Raw genomic sequence first — 24,558 nt, 5'->3', positions numbered from 1 at the left:
GGCAAGCCCTGGCTATATACCAACAGCCTATCAGCATCAAACACAAGTGTGCACTTAACCAGAGCATCTCCCTCTGTCCTCCAGGTTCCATGGCAAAGAAATTTGGATGCCTGGGCTACCATAAGACTGTAAGCCAGTTTCTAATGTGGCTGACTGCCAAATACTTAGGTATACCATGGCAAGCTCCATCAATAGATCTAAGTCTGACTTAAATCTGCAGTGTTTTAAAACAATTTATTTGACACTGCATGTCATTCTAAATGCATTCTAAACTCAAAAGACATTATGGGGAGAAATTCATGTGCAGAAATGTAGAAAGACAATGTCAAAGATGGAAAATAGGTACAGTATGCCCACACACATATATAATTGTTACAGAACCAGAACAGTTCTCACACACAGACATGTTGCTATGGCACACGAGTCAGTATTTGAATAATAATAACACTTGATTGGTTTTCAATGAAAACACAGTACAATGGGCATGAAGTGCATAAACAATGTGATCCATTTATAACTCAGTATGGTTTGTTTGTTTCTTTTTTTTACTTTAGCAATAGTAAGACAAGATAAATGAAGTGTTGGTAAATAGTTTAGTGTCTCCTAGAATAATCAATTAAAAATATTAGTGTTTCCTTGTACGTACAAGGCTTCATATAATCATGCAAAATACCTGGAACATGAAGCAATTTCTTATTTTCATACTAAGTACAAATCAAAATGCCACTGCAAATCAAGTTGACTATTGATCTTCATTCACCCAAATCAGTTACTATGCTGAAGCTTAAAGTCAAGTAGGGTATAGCTTCCCAAAAGTGAAAAGGCAACCAGTTAAATATAATCTCAACATTTCTGAGTTGAAAGGATGCTCCAATTCTACGATGAGATAAGCAGAGAAACTAAGTCCAAACATAATCTTGCTTTCTAATTTTCTTTCTCCTAAGCTTAAAACCTACTTCATTTAAGTATTCAGAATTTTATATCAATTTAATATTCGTCAACAGGCTTTGCTATTTTGTTTTATTAACAGGTAACAGCTCACCGCTAATATGTAAGGTAGTCTTCAAAGACCACAGGTGCAGCTCAGTCAGGCAGAAAGTCATCTGATGGCAGATGGGAGCCCAAGCACTATGAAAAAAAGGAAAGAAAATGCAAGAACAAATTAATTACTATCTATCACCAACGAAACCAGTTATTTTGGAAATGAATTGCTGGAAGAATCAACCACTGGTGCTGTTTTGTTGTACTTGAGTTGTAGTTTTTAACAACAATAAAATGAACGGTGCATGAGAAAGAACAAAATAAGAAGAGGACATGCATATATATAACCACTGTATACAGAGACAAATCAACATCTGCTTGAAGTTAGAGTTGCTCTTTCCATAGAGAGTAGCTTTGTGCTCGATGCTTCTCATATACACTTTATAATCTACCTTTACTCTACAGTTATTACCTTGAAACATGGAAAAGTGAAGCCATTACTTAAAGATCTTCCTCCTATGAAAATTTGACCTCCGGGGCTCATTTTTTCAGACATTGTACATAGGGAAATATCAATACAGTCATGAAACAGATGTCCTTGTAAATAAAAATAAAGCACATGAAATCAAGACTGACGAAACAGCAGACATGAAGGAAAACACAAACATTGAAAAATTACACACATAGATTACAGTTTTAAACTGTGCTCTGCTTTGTCGAACAATCCATCTGGCTGTTCTTTCTAGAGGATGTGTTGTATTTCAATGGAGCATTTCCAGTCTTCTCAGATGCTACAATTAATAGACTTGCCTGCATAGTAACTTCCCTTAGGGCTCAAGTAGGCACATAGACCAATTACTTTGGTTATTTTTGCTAAACCTGAGAATCCACTGAAAGCTGGACTTGGAAGCGGAGCTTACCAAGACACAGCGCACTTCAGAGCCACTGCTAGAATGATACTGCACTTCAACTTTTTTCTTGGAACTTTCTTTTTATCTTCATTTCTTTCCTATTAGTACAACTTAACATTCAGATTTTCAGTTGTTGAGAAATGAACCAATTAGAACACAACTGCAGAACTCCTGCAATAAAGTCTGTAACTTCATCACATAAAGACTACCAGACAGTTCTGTCAACAATGCTATGATGAGAAATATGTGCAAGGATCTCAGGTAGCATCAAGGAAACTATCACAGTCCCAGCAAATCTATGAGACCTTGAGGTATTATAACTGAAGCTAATATGTATGTTTTGATGCACTGCCTAATCCACTGAAATAGCAGCAAGCGGAAATGGTATTTTCTTTACACTGATCCCCAAATGTACAAAAAGTCTTGCTGACTTACTAAATCCCATAGTCCTGTAAGAAAGAAAGAAAAAAATAGCTCACAATGCACATCTAGTAAATGGAATATACTTTCACCTTGGGTGAGAATGAGATTTGGAAAAAAATGCAAAGAGATTAGCAGCGTGGTAGTCTGTTGAACATGGGAACCACTTGTGGTATAAATATGGATGAGGACAACCCCTCGTTTTTCATGTGGACTACTGTAAAAGAAGATTGTGTATTATAATTTTCTGATTTGATTTCACTTTCTTTCCTTTCTTAGAAAGTGAAACAAAACTTACACTCCCCAAGGGCCCCAGGGATCTTGATTAGATCTCTCACTAATAAAAAGTCACTGAATTGAGTGAACTACTCCAAATCCTATCATGGTTTGACTAAGAAAAAATGAAAAAAAAAAAAGCCTTGATTAGCAGATGATCTGTTCACCTGGAAAGATAGTATAACTGCAGAGAAGACAAGTCTAGGATACTTCAGCACAACAAATAATCTAACATAACTTCCCAAAACAGAATCACAGAATCACAGAATTGTAGGGGTTGGAAGGGACCTCCAGAGATCATCGAGTCCAACCCCCCTGCCAAAGCAGGTTCCCTACACCAGGTCGCACAGGCAGGCATCCAGGCAGGTCTTGAACATCTCCAAAACTTATATAAGTTGACATCATGGGACGTTTCTATTGTTGCTCCCCCAGAAGACTTTCAAGCATTAATTTCTTCACTGAATGTCAATGTCACAGGGGAAATCCTCCAAAAATACAGGGAAGCTTCAAATGGACACTAAATATTCATTCTTCAAACACATATTTAAAAAAAAATTGTACCTGTAAATTTTTTATAAAAGTCTTGTATTAAAATGTAAAAAACACAGACTTCTTAAAATCTGCATTTCAGCTCTGTACTAAATATCCCAGATTAAGAAAAATTCCCTGCATCTCTAAAGAAGTAAAAGAGATTTTGCCAAATAACCAGTCCTTGAATTGATCTTTTTGCTTCTCCCTTTGTTTGGGCCTCAAGCACTCCCAAATCAGTTAATTATTTGAATGCTGGTTGATGTTGTGTCATTGAAAGTAGCCATCTGCCCCCAGAATACTGGTCCAGTCTATCAGTATCCTAATCTGAAATATCCTCAGTTTATACTCTACAGAGAAATTGCTTCAGTAACAAATACATTTTAAAGTCGTTTTTTGATTCAGATGAATTAATTTTCTTGTAGATCTTTTTGATGGAATATACACTGACTTTCAAAGTTAAGCAATCACAGATCACCATTTACCACAACAATATTTTCCAGCACAACGGAGATGACAGTGAGCTGTTTGCTGCTGGAAAAAAAAGTTAAGCATGAAAACATAAAGAAGCTTTAACAAATCCCCATCCTTCTTTTAAAACTGAGTAGAAATTGGGAAAAATAGGTTAAAATTAATCTACTGTTAGGGTAAAACTGGAATTCAGTTTAACAGCTGATTCTTTCTCTGGCTCATGCAACACTGACTGCTTTCACAGCACCTCCACAAACAGGCAGAGATAGCCTGGTGGCTGCAAAAAGCTTACTGACAAATGGAGATGTTCTGTGATGGTTTGTCTGCTCCGCTATCAGTGTTCAGATTGCTTTGTTTAAAAAAAAAATGCCCAATTTAATAAATCTTTTTTCTAACCACTGATACAGAAGATAAGCACCTGGTCACTCTGTAACATCAACAAATGCTGAAATTGATATCAAGGGTCCACCCTGACACCTTCAGTTTAACTGCTGCTGTGCCAAACAATTAGGAACTATGCCCTGCGTGGGATATTCAGAGCACAGTTACTTGGCAAAGCAGATACTTGTGGAAGGCAAAGCCCATTTCACAAGAATGAGGCCCTCAGAATATTTTGTTGAGAACACGACATGCTGACTATAACAGGCTATCTGAATTTTGTCATCTACGTGCCAGAGGCACATACATTGTTCCAACATTGTTCCAAGCCCCCCCAACAGTTAAGGCTGCAACTGCATTTAAAGACATGCTACCCCAAATGGACTGTCATAAGTCCATGGGACCAGACAGGATCCATCCAAGGGTGCTGAGAGAGCTGGCAGAGGTGATAGCCAAGCCGCTTTGCATCGTCTATCAGAGTTCCTGGTCAAACAGAGAAGTCCCTGAGGATTGAAGGCTTGTCAGTGTCACTCCCCTAAGGGCGATAAGGAGCACCCGGGGAACTACAGGTCTGACCACAGTGCCAGATAAGATGCAGCAGATCACCTTGAAGGAGATCACACACCATGTGAGGGACAATCGAGGGATCAGGCTCAGCCAGCATGGGTTCATGAAGGGCAGGTCCTCCTTGACCAACCTCATATTGAGTGACCTGCCTGGTGGATGAGGGAAAGGCTGCTGATGCATTCTACCTGGGCTTCAGCAAAGCCTTCAATACTGTCTTCCACAGTAATCTCCTGGAGAAGCTGGCAGCCTGTGGCTTGGACAGGTACTCACTTTGCTGGGTGATATTGGTGATAGGTGGACAGGTGGACTGGATGATCTTAGAGGTCTTTTCCAACCTTGGTAGTTCTATCATTCTATCATACTAGGCTATGCAATAGCCTTTGGTAACAATATGCTCCTTCCAGGGAAGTTGTCAGAAATCCAACATTTACAGTGAGATAGAAAAACATAGGGTTCCCCTCAAATATCTCCTCGTGTTTTAGGACACCCTCTCCTAGGAGCAGAAACAGGTAAAATAGAAAGCTAATTTGGAGGGAAAAAAAAAAAGAAAAAACAACAACAACAAAAAAAAAACACCTTTAAAAATGCACTCCAGGAAAAAAAAAATCTATGTATATATTAATTGCAGGTTAATTACACAATAAACCCACTATTTTTAGATTTCAGAACAGATTACCCTTGCCCTTTTAGTTTTGCCTCCCATTGCCTGCCCTTTTAAAAGTTAGCACTGTCTCTCTGGCATCACTACAGCTCATTCATTACTCTATAACCAATTTGTAACTTAAACAAGAAATGCCCAACAAGCTAAGACACCAAGTCACCCTACAACTTATTCTATGATTCCATGATATCATATTTGGAACTGAAATTACTGCCTGCTTTTTCTTCCCTTTCATGACAAATTCCTCCTTCACCAAGGAGAGAAATTCCCTGCAGCACTGATAGGCACATTTGACTCTGTAAGATAAAGCTTACATCAAACTAGGTATGTTTGATTAGTAGCTATTTTCTGTACACTTTGAGTAGATATAATTTCTTTGTATAAAGCATATCAAGTAAAATATACTTTTTTAGCTACGTAAAATTTACAGTAATTATTTGTATGAAACTGGCTTTGGCTGTCTCCATCCTTTCCTGTGTCGACACCCATAACTATACATCTCCCAACCCGTTCTGCTGGTATCTCACCAACCAGCTCTCCAGTTTCTCCAACTCCTAGCTTTAATATGCCACCTTCCTCTTTGGAGGCAGACACAGGCTGATCTTTTTGTACTTTTTTCCTTTCTTTTTTTTTTTTAAATTCATCTCCTTGCCTGCTGCAACGCCTGCTGAGCCCAGGCCAACCTCTTCTCAGCACCACTATCTTGACAACCTGGAACTGAAACTCCTTGCCTGAGCTTTTTGCTCTCTTAACAACATAATGAGCTCCATTTTTATATTTATTTACTTCTCCCTTAAACCACTTTTCCACTGAGAAAAGGACAGATTTTGTAGCATAAATGAAAATCAGGCCCTCTGCTCAATTTTAACTCCAATTTAAGAAGTAAAAATACAGGCCTGCTTTTATAAATCTTCTCAGTGCATAATGACTCATATTACAATATTTGTTTAAAAATATTTTCAGCTTATACGAATGACAAGTTGTTCAATTATCATAAATTTTAATGCAAATATTTACTGTTGTTACTTCCTTTCTCTCCAGTGGACATTGACGACTGAGTTCATTTTCTTTGTGAAACACATGAATGAAGCAAATTCCTTTCCTTAGGCTAACTTCCCCAGCCTAAATAAGAAACCTATTTGGTAGATGGGTGAACAACACACAGATCATCACTCTGTAGTGAAATACACAGTGAAACTTCTATTGTAAGAAAGGCCTAAATACGGCTTGCAGAACAACCATTGAAAGGAAATACGTTATCTGATAACTCAAGAATTCTGGCATGAAAATTATACACTGTAAACTAATTCCCATATACAGTGAAGCTGTAACATGATTCCTTGAATTAATTTTTGTGAGGGCTTTTCTTCTGTTTTATGAGACTAAATACAACCTTTTCTGCAATGACAATTAGTTATATTTACTGGATTTTCATCCTTCAAGGCATATAAACAGCACCTTAAAAGCACTGAGGCTATTTGATGTATCATAACACACTGAAATTTTGTAAATGCCATAAAACAGAACAAATATTTAATTTCCAGTTGTCATTAGTTAACATTACTTCTACAACAACTGTCTTGGCCCTAAAAATACATAATATTGTCATTGCATTAAAAATGTTGAGGTGCTGATCCTGAATCGGTCACCTTGGCAAAGCTCTCAGTAGTACCATGTCAGTAAGTAGCTTACATTTAAAAAATGCAGCCAGAATTAATTTATGTTAAGCAAGTTTTGGAGATATTATTATTCTGATACAGAGCAGCTGTGTATGGCCAAAAAGCCATGCAGGCTCTTGCTCAGGATGTGAATTGTCGGATGAGAGACAGCTGTCCCATTCATTCTCCATGACTCAAGCTAACAATTTGTCTTGTGCTTACTAGATAGAGGGTGCTGAAGCTCAAGGAAACACTACAGAAAATCTACATGCGTAGATTTCGAAATCTACACGGGTATTTCGTTACCATCTAATTGCTTGTTCAGTTGTTAGAACCTAAGCACAATTTTTGCTGAGCTGTGACCCAATATGATGACGACAGGATGTGAAACTAAGTTCTGACTTGGTAAATTCTAGCTTACTGCCCAAATCACTCTGCCATCTCTCTCCTCCCTTCAGAAACACACTTCCTATTTATATTATTGGGGCATTCTTTTGAAAGACAGCCATTGATTCACTGAACAGATAAGAGGAACAACAGTGAAGTAGAATGAATTTGAGGGAGGTAATGCCATTTGTCAAGAAGATATTTAGTTTATGTATCAGCCACACCTCTGATAACATTAATGAAGCTAGCAATCATTCTGCAATTGATACTACAGGCAAGTATTACGATCTGCAACAACTCTGTCAGAGTGGTGTGAAAAGTTAAGAAGGTCACAGAAAATAGATATAATTGACCCAGGTTTTTACTCCTTAGAGTGAAAAGTTCATATACACATTTTGATAAAGACCCTGAAGGCTTTTATATAAACCAGATAGTAGATAAGTGATCCAAACCACAGATATCCAGTGCTGACATCTGACATAAGGTAATTACAGAAGTATTAAATGTCAAACTGTTTTACGCTATTCTTTTAGATAGTGACTGTTGTTGTAAATAAAGCTGTTTTTCAGTACTTAAGGTCAGTAGGTCACAAAATTTCACAGTAGCGATATCTTACTGTAAATGGAAGGAGAAGATAAAATCTCTATTTTTTAAGCTAAGCAGAAACAAGTGCCAATAGGCGAAAGGACCTGCGCGTTATTCAAGTGCAGGAAAAGTCCTCGCTCCCCTGCACTACCATTGCAGCAACTCCTATTTGCAAGGAAGGAACAGCAGGTCCTTAAAATGTGAACGTGGGTTTGGATTATAAATTAGTAATGGGTTCTTTAGCTCATCATCTGGTCAGACAGTATAAACTGCTACTGTTTGTAACAGTGAGCAAAGCCATAGTTAAGCCCAAAGCAATGAGTTGAATATAGTTCAATCTGAATTTTAACTGTACTTGCACCTAAGCAAATAACATTCTTTTATACTTTTATGCAGTATTTCAGATTTCGCTATTATGATTCCTGAGGATGTGAGTCAGTGTGGCACCAAAATGTAGCATCAACATCTACTTAGTTTTCCTTTTCTTTAATGTGACATTCATGCAATTTTCTCACTGGACTGTACAGCTCTGGCCTTTACCATTTTATAGCATGCATGCTGAGTATTTATTTGCAGAATTTTCATAAGCACTTTGGTAAACACATTTGATTTACAAATCTTGCAAATCTACAAGCTGTCTTAAAAATAGAAATATCATTTGAGTGCATTGTATGAGCTGCATAAACTTACTAGAACAAACACTGATTATGCTCAGATATTTAACATCTATAAATATGTTTTTGGTGTTCTTTTCCAGAACGTTTAGCCATTTCAGTCATTTTCAATCGCCTGTATGATGACATTCTCTTTCCGTTTTCATTTCTTGCAAGCAATAAATTAGTCAAGCAATAAAATAAGCTTTGGTAATATTTGAAAATCACCTTTGAATAACCATTTGTGAGGCTCATTGAGCTTCTTGTTAGCTCAGTGCATTTGTTTTTAAAAATGGCTTTTCAGCTACACTTGAATTCCAGCTAATCCAGTGAGACTTGTATCTTGCCTTCTTCAATGTAACATTACAAAAACTACAATGCCTGTGTGCCAGACTTCCTTTTAAGAAAGATTTGATTGCAAACACAAACAAAAAGCTTTTCTTCTTTTGTTCTCCCTTATGATCTTCAAACAGGTTTCTATGAAAAGGACCAACATTTTTCAATTTTAAGCCATACTCACCTTAGCAGTAAGGAAAGACAAAAAATGAAAATTTCATTTACAATAATTAATTCCTGATTGCAATGCTACAGTGCAGTTTATGTTCAGTTTTAATTACACAGATATGCATTCGGAAAAATAACTTTGAAGAAAAAATGCATTTGTTTAAACGTTCCATAATCACATTTGAAATTGTTGAGCAGTGGGGTTGTATATAAAATAAAAGGTACATGGATTTTAACGCTGAACTGGGAACTGCTCTACCACATGAGAGACCCATGAGTAAAATGTTTGGTTGTACGTGGAGCTAGTTTCAGAAATTTACCTTATTAAAAAACACCAATGAAACAGGTAAACCATGTGGTATGAGACACACAAACAGCAGCAAGGTGGGAAAGAGAGGAAAGAGGGAGGGACAAAAAAGCCAAAGGGATTGTTTTGACAACAATAAACAAGGCTTAAGCAAGCCAGCTACCAAAAAAATAAACAAACAGATGAAAAATTCCCTGTCAAATGGAATCAACCAGTGATGCTACATTTATTCACCAGTTTTCTCACCACCATTAGCTTCTCTTACAGACTGCTCCCTAGAAGATGGGCAGCCACATGACTGTGTTTGGCTCCTGCAGTGGTTAAGCGTCATCCAAGAATACATGCTTAAGAGAAAAAATAATGGGCTGAATAAACCTTTTTTCTTTTGCTTATCTAGGGGATCCAAATATAAGCATTTCAAGGGCCAGAAGCTCAAGCCCAACTTTGTTCTATTGATTAGGGCTGCAAAGTAAGACATACTGTCAACGAGGTACCTGGAATTGTCTTTCGCTACTAATTAAAACAGTTCTGGTCTCTAACTTGTCATACAACAAAAAGACAACAGATTTACTAACATCCAGAGCCATCCCTGTGAATTTGAGAATTAACTGTAAAGATAAATTGAGTTTCAGGATCCAACACTTCCTAGGGAAGACTTTCCTCTGACCAGTAACACAGTCACCACTGAATGACAACTGCAAGATATGGTATTATGACCAGCCTCATCCATCTGAAAAGCAAAGAATAACAGTATTTTTATTTGATATGCCAGATGCCAATACTGATATCCTGGCAATTTCTTTCACCACCCCAAGATTCATGTCTTGAGAGAATACATGAGACTCTGTAGGCTAGTAGTTCTTAATTTCTGTAAGATAACGTACATATTGAATTTACATATTTTGTTATTTTCTTTGAACATAAAACAACTTATGTCAACTGTCAATACTTCAGAAATGACCAACTAGCTTGCATGAGTACATGAATTACAGAGAGGAATATGAAGCAGTTCCCCATAGAAACGACTGCTTCTTTTTTTACGATATTGGTGATGTGCTTCTAGGCTTCAGGCTCCTAGGAGTCCAACAGAGGGCCACAAAGATGATAAAGGGCCTGGAGCATCTCCCTTATTAGGAAAGGCAGAGTAACCTGGGTCTGTTCAGCCTGGGGAAAAGATGACTGAGGGGTGGGAACTGATTCATGTTTATAAATATCTAAAGGGAGGTGGGAGGCAAACAGATGAGGCCAGGTTCTTCCCATTGGTGTGCGGTGATAGGGCAAGAAGCAATGGCTTAAAACTTGAACATAGGAAGTTCCATACTAACATGCTGAAGAACTTCTTTACAGTAAGGGTGACTGAGCACTGAACAGGTTGCCCATAGAGGTAATGGAATCTCCTTCTGGATGCCTCCCTGTATGACCTATTGAAGGGAACATTATTTAGCCAGAGCATTGGAGTCAATGATCTCGAGACCCCTTCCAATTCTGTGTGATTTATGCTACTGTTTTTTCAAAAAGTATTATGAAACACTTCTTGATAATGCAAGAAATGTTTACTGAAGAAACTAACCCTGCAAAAATTGTTAAAACTATTAAGTATGAAACGTTTAACTAGCAGCAGTAATTACCTTAGTAAAAGACAAGATTAGGCAGACTTTCTGCTTCCACTTTAACTAGTTACTGTTCCCTGTCTACTTCTAATTCTAAAAAAATATCTGTTTCAAACTCCAATAGTGATATGCTTCCAGCAGAAAGATCTATCTAGCTAATTTTTCAGAAGTCTGTAGCTTAAAATTAGATACTATTGTCACTCAACTCAGAGGAAACGCTACTATTGGGCTGATTGGTTCAAGTCTGGTAAGCAGACAGTTTAAATTAGCATTTTGTGCAAATATTTACAGTACTGCAATTTAGAACAAGAACAGTAATAAACACTTATTAGCTTAGAGCTAGTTTACTGAGCACTGTATTAAAAATCCTTAGTGCCTTGTTACATAGTTGTCATAGTTCTAATTTAAAAATCCTTTTGAAAAATCTATTAACAACTACATTTTAAGCAATGTGTGACATTACCTTTGATGCTTAATGTCTTTAAAGGACTCTCATGCTACCAACACACTCTGTGTACCCACTCAGAGCTCCCAAATTTTATATAGAAATAACAAGATGCTACAACATCCAATTAGTCTGTTGCTTGATATACCTAAGGAAGACACACTACCTTTTCCATCTAGAATCTACTCTCAAACTAGAAACCTTTTGACTGGAGTCTGAACTAGACAATTTAGGTACCATAGAAAAAACTGTGTACGTTTGAACATCTAAAAGGTAGGTATCATAGGTATTGCACAATCTCTTAGAAAATTAGTCTAATTATTATTAACAAGGTATGTCAGTGTCACAAAACACATGCACTGATGTTGAAATTCATATATTTAAATATAAATGCCAATACTAAAACTCCCAAGTTGTTAGGGAATATGTTGTTTACAGATCTGTGTTCACGTAATGTAAACAATGTATTTTGAGAAGAGAGTCCTTTACAATCCAAGAAAAAGCTATGTAAGTGATGTGTATGCAAAACTGGAGGCAGAAGTACCTGCAGCCCCTCACACACAGATGGTACTGTGAATATACCAATATGCATAAATGCAATACAAATTTTCATACTTATGCCTGAGGGGACATTTTGCTACTCTTCTGTAAAAGTTAAAGTCTTAGGAAGCTGTATGGCTTCTTAAGAAACTCCTGAAAAGAAGACTTCTGTCCCTACTCCCTTTCTGAGCTTGTGCCCATTCCTCTACATATCCCTTGATATTGTTCTACGGAAGCCCTCTGGAAGTTTTGGCAGCTTTTACTATTCCTACTGTAACTCCATGCAGTGGAGTTAGAATGAATGAGCCTTTTTCTAGAAGGGGCAGTAATATTGTAAGCAAGAGCTGCAAAGCACATATGTTCATCTCTGTATCATTTTTCATTTGCATGGAGTTTCTATACGTTTTCTTACGTTTTTATATTAGCAATTATAAAATGTACAATTTTTGTTGCTCTGAGTCATTTTACCCCCTGCAATTATCCTCATTTCAGTCCTCTGAATCCCAAGAGAGGCACTGGTCAAATTATGGAAGAAACTGGATAACTCTGGGACACATCAAATGACTCTCCAATTAAAAGTACAAACGCTTAAAGTTAAGCAAATTGTGTTTCAAGGAGTGAGAGTTCCTTAGCACAGAAGCACCCTCTAACGGCTGACTACAGACTGCTCTGAATAATAACTGCTAAAGGAATGGAATAGGTCCCCTAAAAAGTAAGGGAAGCTGCTAAGATACCAGGGAAATGCAAATGTGCACATACATACGCATGCACACCCGTGTTTACATTTCACACACAATCTTTGTTGCATATCTGCAGCACAACAAGAAACAGGAACATAAATCTGACAGGCTTCTTAAATCAGAGCCTGGATTTTCTTTTAAAACAATATTCTTGAATTTGCATGTAAAATATTGCTTCAGGTTCGCTTCCAATCATCCTTCAGACTTTTAAGATAAAATATGGTTATCTTCTACAAGAGAAAATCAGTCTGAAAAGATGTTAAGGAAATGCCACGTTAAGCATATGATTTATATACTAAATTGTAAAATAATTTAGGTTAGGAGGAACTTGGAAGTCATTCAGTCCAACTTCCTGCTCAGAGCTGGTCAACTCTGACTTTAGATCCCAATAATGCAATGTTAATTTTTTTTTTAAATTATACTTCATATTTATGCTAAATCTGTACTAAAGACACCAGCAATACAAACCAGTTCTGCTGTCTAAAAACATACCATAATATATTTTCTTTCCTTTCTGTTCTATTGCTTTGCTGTTTGTTTTTTTTTCTGAAAATACCCAAAAGGCGTATTCTAAAATTTTCTCATACAGCCACATTATTGTACCCCCATACTAGGATCTGTATCTAACACAGAGTCCTTTATTATTAACTGTTAAGTATATCGTAGTGTTCATGCAAAGCCAGGGAAAGATACAGCAGTTAATAACATGGAAGTAATGAGGCTAACCGACCAACCTGCTTCTCAACATCACTTTTCAAATCTCTTTGGGCTAAATTTTTAGCCAGTGTGTGGGGAATTAGCCATAGAAATCCCATTAACATTAATGAATGTTCCATGGTTAACTCCCCACGCTCTGTGCTGAAGATTTACCCCTATATCTCTAAAATAAATATGTGCAAATGCCCAAACTCTTTTTATAAAGCCTGAAGAAATTAAGGGCTCGATTCTCAAATAATTGACTTATGCACGTGTATCTTTTCCCCCTATGGATCTTCTTCTACATATCAGAATGGGTGTAATGTCTGCATTACTTTCTATGAGAAGATTACTCAAAGTGCACGTTCACTGCATGAAGACCAAGTTTAGCTAATTGTGCATTTTACAAAGATAATACAGATTTCTCTCACAGTAAATACACAATGCATGGGTTGAATATTACTCTATCATAAAAACAACACATATCTGTAGCTCTTTAGAAAACTACTATCTTTGTAGTTCTTTAGAAAAGACAGTAATCAGAAAACTAATGCATCAAAAAGAATTGGCAAGAATTTGTTCATCTAAGGTCTGCCGCTGCCCATAAGCACACAGAATTATGCTGATTTTAGCTTACTGAAACTCTTCCAGGCTTCCGATGCATTTCAGAGGTGACCCAGTCTCTGCTTCAAACCATATTCAGTTGCTAAAATGTGGGAAATACATCTTCAGTAACATTCCATTCATACATAGAGATTTATCTTAAGATCAGGCTGGAAGAAGATGGCTATAATGCTGTCTGCATCATCCCTAGAAATAGCCAAATAGACTGCTGGCACAACAAACTCCAAGAGGACAGTCTACTTCATCCCTGAACACAGTACTGAAAAACCAACTTGTTCTCTCTGAAAATATCCTGCCAGCTAAATGAATATAGAAGAAGCCCCCTGAAATTGTGCAGTGAAATCATTGTCATGAAAAATCCCTCCAAATAGACCGCAATCCTTCTGGTTATACCTAGAGCTGAAGATGGTGCGTTCTGACTTCTTACGAGTCAAAATTCTTCTTCTGACTCAAAACCTTCTTTTGCCTTATGTGCAGACTTTTAAAATCATTTGCAGATCGAAGATTAAATGCATAGCCCTCTTAAGAACACCAAATTATTGCCTGTAAACCCATCTTTTTTTCAGTAGCAACGCATTTAGGCTGATTCTCTCTTTCCACTGAAAGGTTTTTCATACAAGTCTTTCATAGCCAAGATAAAAAAAGGGAATTTTCCTGGTAGCATTCTTCACAGAAATGCTTTCAGCTAGAACTCAAGAATCTGGAATGAGGTAAGGCCAGGCTGATGGGGGTAGGGAGAAGAATCAGTCATGTAAACAGGTTTTATATTGCATTTATTACAAACTCCCCTTATTTTCACTAACTTCTTTGCAAATTAGCACAACCATGACTGGATTAATTCTCTGTGGGTTTCCCTCTGTACTATTATTGAGCAGTCATGGGAAAACTCTGCCAAATGAGTATGGCTCTAGTGGAGCCATACATCTGGGAGGAAGGGCAACCACCAGAACACAGGGCTTGTCTAAAAAAAGACATTCAAGCAGATAGGGCAGTTAAGCTGACCTCCCCAAAGTGATGTTCTCAGACTCTAATTGTACTGAATTTTTGATGTTTTATGTCACCTTAAATAATCTTTATTGGAAAAGGAAGAATTTTATAAAGGATGTTTGTTGGTTTCCTGGCTTTACTCAGACACATTCCTACCCATTCTTCAGGCTTTTTGGCACATTTCATCCCTTGCTGCACCACTTCACAGCTGAGCAGGTCTCATTCCCATACCTGTACGTTCTCCACAGCTCCAGGACTTTGCTGACATGCTGAAACCTCTCTCTTTAAAGCACTGAAAGGTCACCAGACACGTCTCTTTTCAGTACACTGAGAAACAGCCTTTGCAGCAACCACGTCTTCCTCACTCGTACAGATCATGAGAAAATAAAAGGCAAAGATAAAGTGTGACTTCAGCATGCCTCCTGCAGGTCCAGCAAATCCTTCCAAACCGTTAGGGAATAGTGTCCCCTTTTGACTGCTGCATCCCCTAAAAGACACCATCCTGGCAAACAGCAGCACTGCCATCTCTTCTTGGTTCATCCAGTAGTGTTCTGAACTTGCCTTGGATAACATACTCGATCAAGACACCGTGCAGGGGTTTTATTTGTAGTGACTAAGTTGTGTCATCTGCTCTTCCCTGAGCAACTCCCCTAATTGATACGTTTGGCAGCTTGGAGGGCTCAAGTCTGTGTGACACAGAGCGACTGTAGCATCCTATAAGGCATTCTTTCCCACAAACACTTCTGTTTAAATTAGGCAATGGGAGAGGGAGGATGAACACTCTATTTATGAAACTGCTGCACTTCATAGCAACCTCCTCCCTAAAAGCATCAGACATTTCCAACAGTCCCAACAGATGATTTCTCAATATTCAACTAGTTTGCAACCGACTGGTATCAAGTGAGCATAACGAGCTTCCAGGTAGCGATGGCCAAATGCCTACTGGCACTGGCAAGGGCTCCCCTATCTAGATACTGTGGCAGCTCCGCTGTGAGTTTGGAGATGGATAGCAGCCTATGTCTTGCTGCATTCTTGCTTTTACCACTGGTCAGCAAGTTGTGCATCATTACCCAGCTTCCCTATATGCAGCCAGCTGATCTACCCTTCAAAGTGGCACTCTACCAAATCCAGCTGCTTCAGCTAAATATCCTGGGGAAGTAACTACTCTATTTATCTACCCACTCCTCCTCCTTCATTAGCTGCACGGCCACAACTTCAAAAGCTTTATGAAATCACAGAGCCAAAACCATCTCTCTACATGACTACACATGCACGTGCACAATCTTATTTGCATTAATGATTACCATGATCATGATATATACTCTGTGCTGCCTTGCTGCAGTTCAAAATGGAACAACAGAATTAATGGACATAGGGAGAGGAGCCACGTCCATTTCCAAACTAAAATTCCTGCAAGGATTCCAAGCATTGGCATACAGAAAAATAAACAAATGTTTTAAAAAGCAACTGACTCAAACTATGGAATGGAGCAGCATAATACTGCATAAGCCCTATCTTCAGTATACCCTGTGATTAAATCACAGAAGTAGGAAACACAAAAAACCATTAGTGCACTGAAGATATGTAGAGGTATTTCAATTTGATATAGTCAAGCTCCACATGAAGTAAGAAAACTATTCCAGCTCCCCCCAGTGCTCCTCATATCCGACAATACTTTTCCATACAGATTCTTAAGGATCAGGATACTGCAATTCCGGCATCAGCAGATGTTCGAGGGTATTTTAAGGCAATTGATTGCAATGAAGTCTGTGTAAGTGTCCTGGCCTTCATCCTGTACAAGGATTTCTTCATGAGATCAGTGATATTTAGTAACCACGTTCCTCATTTGTCAGCCTTCTTTTAGAATTGCAAAACACACCTAAAAAATATTCCATTGCTCGATCACGCTAACACAAGTCATATTAATTAAGAATATGTTTGTGTAATTACATGGGAGAGGTGCTTTGCACAGCAGTTAAAGTACATGCAACATCTATAATAAAGCAACTCTGTGTGTAAGATATTATTACGGAACAAGGTTCTTGGTCAGAAGGAAAGAAGTAATTTAAAAGTTGATGCCAGCCCTTTGGTGTTTTTCTAGGTCACATAATTTATTATTAGACCTCATATTTAAGTAATAAAGTATGTGAAATCGTATTTTATGTGACTCAATAGGAACAATTCTGTACCATTTGCTGAATAAATGCATTTCCCTCATCAATTAATAATATATCATTTACATACAGCAAAAATATCTGAATGGCTCTTGCAGAACTATGATTTTCTATCAACCACTTTTCCCAAAAGAATAAACACTGATGTAATCAAATATGCACATCTTTACAATTATAATGATTACTTTGGTTAGAGAGCTAACTCTTCACATAGGTCCGATAAACAGAGTTGCACACACCCTGATAAAGACTAGCAGGCAAAACAAGTTGTTAGCAGGTCAGTCTAACTGTCCTTAGGCAAGCAAGCTCCCCGTTTACTGTTTAAAACAGGCAGCAATATACAGAAGTAATGCTGCATACGCTCAGCAAAGCCATTTTTTATGCTTTCTTTTTTAAATTTTAATATCAAAGTATCCCAAACCTCAATTATGCTTAATTAAGTGAAACTGTGACTATCCTACTTAATTATTTTAATATCTCAGGATTAGACAAGGAATGCAGAATTTTGGTGAAGGCAGACACCAAAGGGAACACAGTGACTGTTCCAAAAAAAAAAAAAAAAGCAAAAAAAAAAAAAAGCTGTATTTCATGTTTTGAGCCAATCAACAATAAGCCACAGGTATTGTATTACAGATGATTGCTTTAATCCTAAGGCAGTTTAGGGTGTATTTGAAGTAACACGAGGGAAGCTTGTTTTGATACATCCACAGTATAAAGCTGCTAGGGGATGGCTCCTAGATTCACACACTGTGAGTCAGGTTCTCTATTCCTTTTTGGGAACGAAGGAAAAGATAAAAATAACAAGAAAAAAAAAAAGCAAATACTTTCTGGGTGACTTTGAGTCAAAATAATACCATTTATCACAGAGCTTTCTTTCCCAAGATATTCCTGCTCCATCTGCACGTTACGAAATCATTCATCCCACATCACAAACCTTTCATTTCACACTGTTAATTTGTCAGTCCACATCTCTCACGAGTTTTCCAAACGCTGCGTTCACCTTCATTGCTATCAGAAACGTACCGGGATACAACTTTACACAACGGCACCACCTAGTGCTCCAAACACCAATTCTCCATCCTTACGCTGACTTCAACTGCGTTCCTCTCAATCACCGAGGGCTGATGAAAAGCGGAATTTTAAAAGAGAGCACATTTTCTCTTCAAACACGATTCATCTGCTTTTCTACCAGTTTGCATTTATAACTGAACTGCCTACACACGACCTCTGCAAGTATATTCTTATTTTAATTTCCAGTTGGTTTTCATGTAAAAGAAACATTCATCCACTGTGGGAAGACCTGTTATGTGATTGAAGTCAATGTAATTGTCTGTAAAGCAGATGTAAGCTGTTTGGATAAGAGGAACTTAAACTATACGTATTTTACATTGTTTTCAAAGAAATTAAATATCCTGTAAAAATTCATGGCTTAAAAAAATGTTTACTTAAAAGATTAAAGGTGGGTGCTATCATGTCAGAAAAATGCATCACCTGGTGCCCAAGCTTGCCATTTATTGTTACAGGCAGGCTGGTAGTCTTGCTGTTTACAGATGTCAAACCACGTTACTAATTTTATGTTTACTTGAAGTTTCAGTTACTTCACAAATCTCCATCCGTGTGAGCTGAAATACACGTACCTTCCCCAGGCTGCCTTTCCTTTTCTGGAGGTGCAGAGTGAGATAACATCTCAGCAAAAGTGGCTCGGTTGCTTAAAACTTTGCTGGATTTTTTCTTTTAAGCAACTTCAAATGTTGACCACCTTGGTTTTTGTAACTGCTCAGTAAAAAATAAAATAATCAGTTTTAATAAGTAAAGCCTACAAAAGTGCCATTTTTTACTTTCGATGTTCCAAGCCTCCCAGTTCTTAGTGCTGGTCAAGGACTGTGCACCACGCTTCTCAAATGCCTGCATTTCAAATTAAAAATACCATGCTATTTCCATAAGGGCTGAGTCCAACACACACTAGAGCTGCAGGGATTCAGAATAACCTTCCCATTTTGCTTGAGTCTAACATCATTTCAAAAGCTGGAAGTAGAACAAGGGCCCAAATGAGCATCTCCAATGCCCAGTAGGTAACTTCTCTCCATTGCTGGCACAGCTGATGCTTCTCATGTACTGTTTTGGTGACAGGCGTGTTTAGGAATGCTTAGTGCTAGTGAAACAAAGCACAGAGATGGCCTCTACCTTCAAATCTTTGTTTACTTACATGGTCATTACAGCAACCCAAGTCACAGTAGAAAGACTTCTCCTTCAATGTATCAACAGCTCAGAAATCCCCCGCCCTTCTTATAACACTGAAGAAATTTCCATCCCATCAATCCCACCTACCTTTCCCAATCTAAACAGTTAATATCTCTGTTCCATCTCCTGTGTTCCTCCTCACACACCTATTCCAATTTCTCTATTTTGCTCTTCTACCTTCTAATCTCGTTTACCTCCTGCAAGCATTTATATAATTAATTTCCAAATACACTTCCTTTTTAAATTATTAGCTATAGAAATGTTAATTTGTTAAATACAAATAAAGGCAAAATCTCAAAGGAAAATTTTATCAAAAACATCAGCACTTTGTCCCATTCTTTTACAAAGGATTCCATGGCATAGTGTCTTAAAACCTCTTGGTTTAGTGGATCCATATCTCCTTGAGTTACCAATATGATGAAAATACCAGTTTTCTTAAGTCTTCTGTGCAGTCACTGTTCACATACTCTTTGCAAATTGCCTGCCAAAAAATTTCTAGCATTACAGCTTCATGAGAGCTGGGAATCGGGATGTGTTGTGTATACAGAGAGCAGAAAGGAATTGCTAACATTACTTTTAAAAGGTGATGCTGGTAGTAATGAGGTTTAGCAGGGGCATCCCCAAAATTCCAGAACAGATTCCTAATAGAGCCTCTTTATGGATAGAGGCTGGAATACCTTGTACCCTAATACGTTCTTTAAATACCAAAGCTTTTTCACCCTTAAGAAAAACGATATTACGTTGTTCACTATGAGACAATACAAAACTGATCACAAACAACTGTACTAGTACACTCAGACTCCCAGCATTGAAGGTCCTGAGAACAGAGCTTTTAAAGATACAAAGAACTTCATTTGTGCTGGCACAACCATTTATATGTTTATGTAAGGAAAATGTTTGATTTAAAAGCAATTCAATTCCCTGAACCAGCTCATCAAGTATCCCTACAAATAATTTACCTGTGCAATTATGGTAGTGATGCAAGCGTAAAATAAAAGCTTTGTCAGCTGGCGAGGCCACCAAAAAGATGCTTCTTGAAACAGCACCCTTATGAAAGAGATAACATGAACCACTGACATGTACAAGGTGTTTTAGATTGGTGACAGCTGGACAAAATTGTTACAAAAGGTGAGAATACCTTAGAATACAACGTGGACAGTTCAGTTTTTTCTTCCTAGCAGAACAGCAGGTGTTGAGAACAAGCAATGACACCAAGCAAACCTATATTTGTTAACTAAAAGCTATGACAGGGCAGAAATTATTTTCCCTGAGACATCTGTCCTTGTTCTTTTCATTCGTTACCCATTTCTCTGTGCTGCAATACTACAGGTGCTGTGGTAAGAGCTTCTGAACAACAAACTACAACCTCGCATATAAATAAAAAACAGTCACAGTTTACATTAATATACCAGACAACAATCTGGGACAGTTCAACTTGTTTGTATAAGCAGCAGAAGCTGGTACAACTACAGCCACCTCACAGTGAGATGTTCTTCACAAGCTGAACCTACTTACACACATTATTCTCATATTCATTGAACCATAGAATGGCTTGTGTTGGAAGAGATCTTAAAGATCATCCAGTTCCAACCCCCTGCTGCAGGCAGGGTTGACAACAGCTGGACAAACCCCTATCCAACCTGGCTTTGAATGCCTCCAGGGATGGGGCATCCACAGCTTCCCTGAGCAGCCCATTTCAGTGTCTCAACCACTGAGTAAAAAAATTCCTGTCTAATCTGAATCCCCCCTTGTCTTATCCTAATCAGCTTGTGTAACAAGTTGCGTCCCTCCTATTTATAAGCTCCCCTTCAAGTACTGAAAGGCTGCAATGTCACGATGGAGCCTTCTCCAAGCTGAGCAAGCCCAGCTCCCTCAGCCTTTCTTCACAGCAGAGGTGCTCCAATCCTCTGAGCACCTTCATAGCCCTCCTCTGGACCAGCTCTAACAGTTCTGCATCTTTCTTGTGCTGTGGGCTCCAGATCTGGATGCAGTACTCCAGATGAGGGCAGAGCAGAGGGGCACAATCCTTTCCCTCGACCTGCTGGCCACCCTTTTTTTGATGCAGCCCAAGATATTGGTGGCCTTCTGGGCTGCAGGTGCACAGTGCTGGCTCATGTCCAGCTTTTATGTTCACCAAACTCTCAAGTCCTTCTCCATACTGCTGCTCTCAATGAGTTCTTATCCCAGTCCATACAAATATGGGAACTGCCGTGACCCGAGCACAACACCTTGCATTTGGCCTTGCTGGATCTCATTAGGTTCTTGTGGTCCCAACTTTTCAAGTTTGTCCAGGTTCCTTTGAATGGTGTTGTGTCAACTGCACCACTCAGCTCAGCGTTGTCTGCAGACTTGCTGAGGGTGTACTTAATCCCACTATCTGTACCATTGATGAAGATGTAGAAGAGCACTGGTCCCAAAATGGACCCTAGGGGCACACCACTCATTACCAGCCTCCACCTGGATATAAAGTCATTTTATCCACAGCCCTCTAGCTGCAACCATACAGTTGATTCCTTATCCATCAAGTAGTCCAGTCTTCAGATTCATATTCCTCCAATTTAGAGGTGACAGATGCTTCACAAAGATGATGAAGATGATGACAGAGAAGACAGGCAAAACTGGACATAAAGGTCACACAAGCTTGGGCTTGCACAGAAAAATTTGGAAGCACAGCAGGGTCTATGCTGAAATCCCCATTAGGATGAAGGCCTTATATGTGGTACTGCCACTATTCAATTTCCAAACTAAACACGAAAAGGAAGAACAACTAACACATATTCCTGAAGAAATTATCTTGATTAGGCTGAACTGTTATTTATTGCATGCAAAATGCAACTGCTTTTTAGTACTGACTGATGACCCCCATCCAACACAACTAATCTAAATAGATCTGAAGAAATTTGACAGTTCCTGGAAACTGTAAGCCCTTGTTTGGTTCCCTCTTGAGCAGAAACATCCTCTGATTATGCAAACACAAATCTCCATTCAAACAGAAGAACCTTATTAAAAAAGATCTCCCTTTTAAAAGCATTTTTGCTGCTGGAGATAAGACCTAGGTAGTGAACTTGCCAAGCTGGCTAGCTAAGATAGCATCGCACCAGAATGAAACTGTTTTTCCTTTACTCGCTTTACTTTTGAATATGGTCACTGAAAGAATGAGGGACAAGACAAAATCTACAACTGCTCTGGAGTTCATGCTTGACGGAGCAATTCATCACAGGACAGGTACAGTAGCTCTCATTCCAGCTGTCCATCTAATCCTCTTTTTCTTGGTTCAAGGTAAACTTATTCTGCTATAAGACGGCTCAACAACTTGTGAAACAAGAGTTTCACAGTTCTGAACTGATGCAAGGTACAGCTAGCACCAACCTCAATATTCCTTAATTTGCCAACCTGTAATTTCTGGCAATGCTGGAGCTGCTACATAAGCAGCTGAATTGTTCCTGAAACAGAGGCAGAGCATAACCAGAACTGCCATTGCAAGGTAAACTGTACAGGATTGTGAATCAGAACCCTGAGGCATATCATGGCCCTGTAAGGCCTTGTTTAGAAAGCACAGAACTTGGTATTCTGTCTGGTTGATTAATGCATAGTCCCACCTCCAGAGAAGTTTGAAGGTATTAAAAGCTTGATGAGTCAGATGCTGGTGATTGTTTAAAGCAGATGGTCATACACCTTCTTTCCTTTCCAAGCAGAGCTACATATCAAATACAAAGTAGACAGCCAAATTTTCTTGCAACTAGAAAGTGGATTTGAGAACCCGAGCTCCTTTATTTCTTAAAATAAAACGCATGCAAAACTTGTGCTGCCCAGTGGTATCCGATAGTACCTGTGCTTCTAGGCTCTCAGCAAAGAGAACTGAACAAGAGAGTTGGCTTTGCACTTAGGTTTTGTATGCTGGTGAAGTATGACTCAGTATTTGCTCAAATTTTGCTGCTAGGCAAACCATGAGTTTTATCCAAAACATTTTATTTTTCATCAGTTTCAGATTTCAGCTTCCTCTCCTTCCACTCTCATCTCATCTGACAGAACAAAACAGAATTTCTGCTCTGACTTAGAGCCTACAGATAGGATTAGCCAGGAGCAGCCTTTATGAAGAAAGTCCATCTGAGTCCCTTGGATGCGTGAATCTCCATTCACTCTCTGCGTGAGGAAGGCTCAAGTGCAGCCTAGTCAGCAGCCCCAGAAGTGAGACAAGTGTATTCAATAAGAACACATGCTTTGGAAAGCTAACTGTTGAACTTGACAGACTCACAAAATGTAAGGCAAAGTCTACTTTTTCAAAACCTAATTTAATATTTCTGCTCCAAAGAACGCAGGTATCAGTGACATCAGAACGTGGGGAAAACATTCTGAAGAAAGCACTCAGCAATTTTTCCTACCCTTACCCCCAGACAGACAGGTAAAATATTTTTACTTTCTTCTTCAAAAAAGTAACAATCCATGACAAACACATAACGCATACTTCAGTTACAGCAATTAAATCATAGGCAGCTGAGCTCTTACAACAGTCAGGCAACCCTTCTGACCTCACCTACAGCAAATCGCTCAGTCCACTGAACAATTTCATATGTATTTACTTATACATTTGGGCATGTCATTTGTTGCTTATATGTGCCTGAGTGATTTTCATGTATACATGGGCTTGGAAATAAACGTTATGCTGTACACAACATCTGGGCAAAGCCTGCAGTTGGCAGGTGAAATCCTTCCTAACAGAGTACATATTCCAAAGGGATTGCAACAGTCATTATTAAAAACTGCATTTTAGTATTCCTTTTTGTTTCTTCTTTATCCTCAAAAAAGCAAAAAGCAGTGTTAGCGTTCTTTTTGCAAACAGAATGCAAACTAAAAAGCAGATTTTTTATGCTTAAGTTAACTTTCCCTTGAAAGTAATAACACTGGCATTAACATTTACCCAATATATAGTAGGTTACACGAGCTAGCAAGGATCTGAACCCTGATTTAGCTTGAGGAAAAAGGTAATTTCCCCCCCCCCCCCCACAAAGACTACTTTCTAATAAGTCTCATGCCTCAAGTCTTTCCTCATCTCCAAAATCAAGTCTTACATTTCATTACACTTTCCTTTCCTGCAGCTTGAGGAATGTGAACTGTGCTTGTGTTCCTTGTGACAAACACGGATGACAACCAAGGAAGCAATTACAATAAACGTCTGATCCGCCTCCACTAAAAACAGACTTCAGCTTCAAAATA

At 38.4% G+C, this 24,558-nt stretch overlaps 1 protein-coding gene across 1 annotated transcript in view; it reads right to left on the bottom strand.

Annotated features, from left to right (window-relative positions):
* Window positions 1-24,558, bottom strand: part of WDPCP (WD repeat containing planar cell polarity effector) — a gene marked incomplete at both ends in the record, with an annotated part of 133,043 nt that overhangs the window by 88,151 nt on the left and 20,334 nt on the right. The window contains 1 exon segment of the mRNA XM_079532782.1: window positions 1,043-1,128. Coding sequence (XP_079388908.1) covers window positions 1,043-1,128 — 86 coding nt within the window.

The sequence above is a fragment of the Tetrao urogallus genome (genome assembly GCF_951394365.1).
Source record: "Tetrao urogallus genome assembly, chromosome: 2".
Taxonomy (NCBI): domain Eukaryota; kingdom Metazoa; phylum Chordata; class Aves; order Galliformes; family Phasianidae; genus Tetrao; species Tetrao urogallus.
The sequence above is the reverse complement of the archived record's forward strand: the minus strand, read 5'-3'. Positions and strand labels throughout refer to the sequence as shown.